This window comes from Arachis ipaensis, chromosome B05 (assembly GCF_000816755.2).
Source record: "Arachis ipaensis cultivar K30076 chromosome B05, Araip1.1, whole genome shotgun sequence".
In the NCBI taxonomy this organism is placed as follows: Eukaryota; Viridiplantae; Streptophyta; class Magnoliopsida; order Fabales; family Fabaceae; genus Arachis; species Arachis ipaensis.
Genome location: NC_029789.2, coordinates 5,658,330 through 5,662,950, shown reverse-complemented (window position 1 = coordinate 5,662,950; position 4,621 = coordinate 5,658,330). Strand labels below are relative to the sequence as shown.

The 4,621-nt window shown below is 39.0% G+C and overlaps 1 protein-coding gene across 1 annotated transcript in view; it reads left to right on the top strand.

The window, feature by feature from the left end:
* Positions 3,530-4,621, top strand: part of LOC107642652 (AT-hook motif nuclear-localized protein 23) — a gene marked incomplete in the record, with an annotated part of 1,875 nt that continues 783 nt past the window's right edge. Inside the window, 1 exon segment of the mRNA XM_016346064.2 lies at positions 3,530-4,621. Within this exon segment, the coding sequence (XP_016201550.1) occupies positions 4,026-4,621 (596 nt within the window).

Genomic DNA, 4,621 nt, shown 5'->3' with positions numbered 1-4,621 from the left:
AGTATAATAAAAATATATAATTTTAATGTACTGTTATTGTAAAATAATTTTGCACGTATATTTGCACAAAAAAAATTAATTACTTTTTATTTTAACATCTTAAATAATTATTAAAAAATAGATATAATTAGAGGATGGAGTAAAATATTATACATGCATCAAAATTAAATATTATAATAGGGTAAGTTATTTAAATAAAATTATTAGAATCCAAATTTACCATATTACAATTTTCTAAAATAGCAGACGAATTTGCAACATTTTTATATTTATATAAACTGCTACAGCGTGTAGCAGTTTTTAATTGAACGTAATCTACTACAGTCAGCTATGGTTTACGTGAAAAAGTGAGCTGGGCAGAAACCGCTAGAGGGTGTAGTGATTTCTGAAGGAAATGACATTCTACATAAACTGCTGCTTGCTATAGCGGTTTATGAAGAAATATTGTGTTGTTCAATTCGTGGCACACTGTAGCGGTTTATGTATAGGTGAATTCTCTATATATACCCGTGAAAGGCAATTGGAAAAAAGTAGAGTGCCATTTTTTACATATGAATGGTGAGGAGAGTTTCCTAACTCTAGTGTATTGCTTTGGAAAAATTCAGAAAAGTAAAAGATATGGTGTTAAGTTTTCGAGTAGGAAACCTTTGAATGTCTTTATCCGGTTATCGAATATCTTGCCAAAACTAAAGATAAGTATATTGCAAAAGTTGGAAGGTGTGTGAGACAAAGTGGGTGAAAGAGTTGTTTTACAATACCTCTATTACTGTTGTGTCAACCGGTGTGAAGTATGATACATTTGTCATAGGGTCCGATGAAGATATGTACGTCTTGTTTCATTGTAGGCAAAGTTTTCCGAAAGTTAGAATACACGAGTTGTTTGCCAAGTTAGAAGATGGTGTCAACAGTTCTGGGCATCAGCGCCGAATCCTCAATCAGTTACGTTGGGGGGGTGCTTCAACCTCGATGCCTGTGTTTGCATCTGCTTGTCCATTGGTTGATCCTCCATGTATTGTAGTTGGGATGGCTAGTTCACTTCGTCTGATTCCTAATTTTGCAGATGAGGGTGGACCGGATCGAGTTGAAAATACGACGCGAGAGGATGATTCGGACGAAGAGCTAATTGACATTGTTGGGGACAGTGACAAGGATACTCTGAGCAATCCACCTTCACATCATGAACCATCGAGTTTCGGCACACAGCAACATCCTCCACATTTCTCAATCTTGAACTTGAAAGCCACCGGCCAACAGCTAGACGTAGATCCTTCTTTTGGGAGACAAGGACTGCATGATGGAACTGCTCTTATAGAATTTCAAATTGGCCAGAGTTTCCAAAGTAAGGAGGAAGCTATATTGAGTTTAAAGGATTACAGCATCCATCATAGAGTTGAGTACAGGGTGATAGAGTCAGATCATCTTAAATACCATGGAAAATGCAAGTAGTTTGGTAAAGATTGCACGTGGTTGATTCGTATCACACTCCGGCAACGAAAGTGTACTTAGGAGGTCAGAAGGTACAACGGACCTCACACTTGCTTGGCTACCTCGACTTCATGTGATCACCTGCAACTTGTTATCATGTCATTTGTGCGAGGATCTTTTTGTTGGTTAGAGATGATGCTACAGTTACGATAAAGGTGTTGCAGCAAGCTACAGAAGCAACCTATGGATTCAGGCCTAGCGACAGGAAGGTCTGGATAGCGAAGTAAAAGGCAATAGCATAAATCTACGGAGATTGGAAAGAATCTTATGGCGAGTTGCCCCATTGAATCTTTGGTGTGCAATCCACCATGGAGGGAACCATTACTTTGTTGAAGACTTCTCCAATTAGAGTTGGTGATCAGGTTGATGAATCTACTGTATACTTTATCGTCTTTTCTTGACTTTTCTTCCTTGTATTAAGTCTTTTCAACATTGCAAGCCACTGGTCGGCATCGATACTACTCACTTGTATGGCAAGTATGGAGGTACTTTGTTCCTGGCTATCGTGCAAGATGGAAACTTGAATATTTTACCAATTGCGTTTGCACTTGGGGAAGGAAAAAATGCAGAGTCCTGGAACAGTATCCTCACTTGCATCGGCTAGTAGCACCCTAAACCTCTCGTGGAACCATATGAAGTGGATTGTCATCTGCTTGACCTTATTTGGCGGTGGCAGCTCTTCGAATAGAAACCACTCCCAAGCTGGTCTGTCATCCTCCATAAAATTTTCAAAGTCAGTGAGGCACCTACTAATAGCCTTCCCATCGATGGGCAACCCCAGCTGATGCGCCACATCTTGCAGCGTGATGGTGCACTCTCTGAACGGCATGTGAAAAGTGTGCGTCTCAGGACGCCACCTCTCAATGAATGCGCTGACCATAGGCTCATCCAACCAGAACCAACAATTATTCAGTCTGGCCAAGTGGTACAAACCAACCCTCTTTAAATAAGGTATGATCCTTTCATGCATTGGCAGATTCTGTTGTCTCCAAACGCTGTAAATAGTATACACCTACTGGGCTGCATTACGTGATAAAAATAACTACACCGTAATTAAATTCTAATATTTACAAGCTTAAACTATAAATTATTACTACAAATGTCCTAATCTAGTACAATAACTACGTAACTGTTATCTATCTAATCCTTTAGAAGTGAGAATAACAAACATAAAAATTCCAATATATTAAAACATAATCAATAAAGTTACAAATTCATCATTTTTAAATTTTTAAATTTAAATTTTAAATTTTAAATCTTAAATTTTAAATACTAAACTATAAATCTTAAATTCTATATTCTAATTCCTATACCTTAAATACTAGATTTTATATTCTAAACTCTAATACTAAAAAGAAAACAAACTAACATCTTTATTGATGTTTTCGGCAACGTGGACAATGCTGTTGAGTCCATACAAACAGTCTTTGTCTACCATAGTCCCACTTGAATATGCACGCTCTAAAAGATTCAAATCCTCTCCCAGCCTCCTCCATTCTCTCTCAAACATTTTCTCTCTCTAACCAAATTCCCTCTCCACCCCAAATGAAGGATCCGCCGGTGGCTATCGCAGTTTTATAACCAACTTTCACGTAAATCGTAATACTCTCTAATAATTTATGGCAGCCATTGTTTTTTTCATAAATCGCTATAGTTAATAGTAATTTATGTAACCTGCATCTCTTTCAAAAATTGTTACAGCTTCTAGCAGTTTCTGTCTAGCTTGTTTGTCTATGTAAATTGTGGGTATTTATAGTAAATTACGTTCATTTTAAAAATTGCTATAGTGCTACACGGTGTAGCGATTTATATAGATAAAGAAAAGTATACGTATCAAATTTTACAAAGTTATAATATGATAAAATTGAATTTTAATAATTTTATTTAAGTAAGTTGTCCTTTATAATAAATTTAAAATTTTAGGATCGCGTAGTAGGCACGCTCCGGGATGATGAGTGATCAAATGTTTCAACCTATTATATTTTTATTCAATTTGTGTCCTTCGAATAAGAAAGCTTATTAAAACATTCATTTCCCCAACCAATTATTATTTGAATAATAAAGTTTTGTTTGGCCAAACAAATGACTGCGTCTTAGTGTTTGTCTCCTCCTTCAACTCTCTTCTCCTCCGTCTTCTTCTTCATTCCTTTTTCTCTCTCTGCACTCCATCCATCACACCCTCCTCTCTCCTTTGTTTTTGAACCCTCTCTATCTCTCTCTCTTCTGTCTTCTCCATTTCTCTCTTCTCTCATCTTTCTATACATAAACTAAAAGCATTTATCTCATCCAATATTACATACACACACTACTTCCCTTATTTTAAAGCCAAGGGGGGGAAAAGAACAGTTTTTATAAGGAAGAAATTTATTCAATTCACTCCTACTTCAATTCCATCCTATATTATTAATAACTATACATCAAATCAAAAACTATATATATTAAAATGTTTTTACTAGTTTTGAGTTAATATATAATTCATAATTCATTCTAATAATAATAAAAATAAATCTCTCTTTCTCTCTCTTGGGTTTGATGTGTCTATGGCTGGTTTGGATTTAGGAACAGCTTCACGCTTCGTTCAAAACCTGCACAGACCAGAATTTAACCTGCATCACAACCATCATCATCATCAACATCATCATCATCATCACCAACAAGATTCTGAAGAAGACGCCAACAACAACCACCAAGATCACTATGAGGATGATGCTCCCCACAACCACACGGGTTTGGACCTCGCATCGGCCTCCGCGGGGGACGTCGGCGCACGCCGTCCTAGGGGTAGGCCGCCGGGATCCAAGAACAAGCCCAAGCCGCCGGTCATCATAACCAGGGAGAGCGCCAACACGCTCAGAGCACACATCCTCGAGGTAGCCAGCGGCTGCGACGTCTTTGACAGCGTCGCCACCTACGCCCGCCGTCGCCAGCGCGGGATCTGCATCCTCAGCGGCAGCGGCACCGTCAATAACGTCACCATCAGGCAGCCAGCGGCCGCCGGAGCAGTAGTCACGCTCCACGGCAGGTTCGAGATATTGTCCCTCTCCGGCTCGTTCCTTCCGCCGCCGGCTCCCCCCGGCGCCACCAGCTTAAGCATATACCTCGCCGGAGGTCAGGGTCAGGTGGTCGGAGGGAGTGT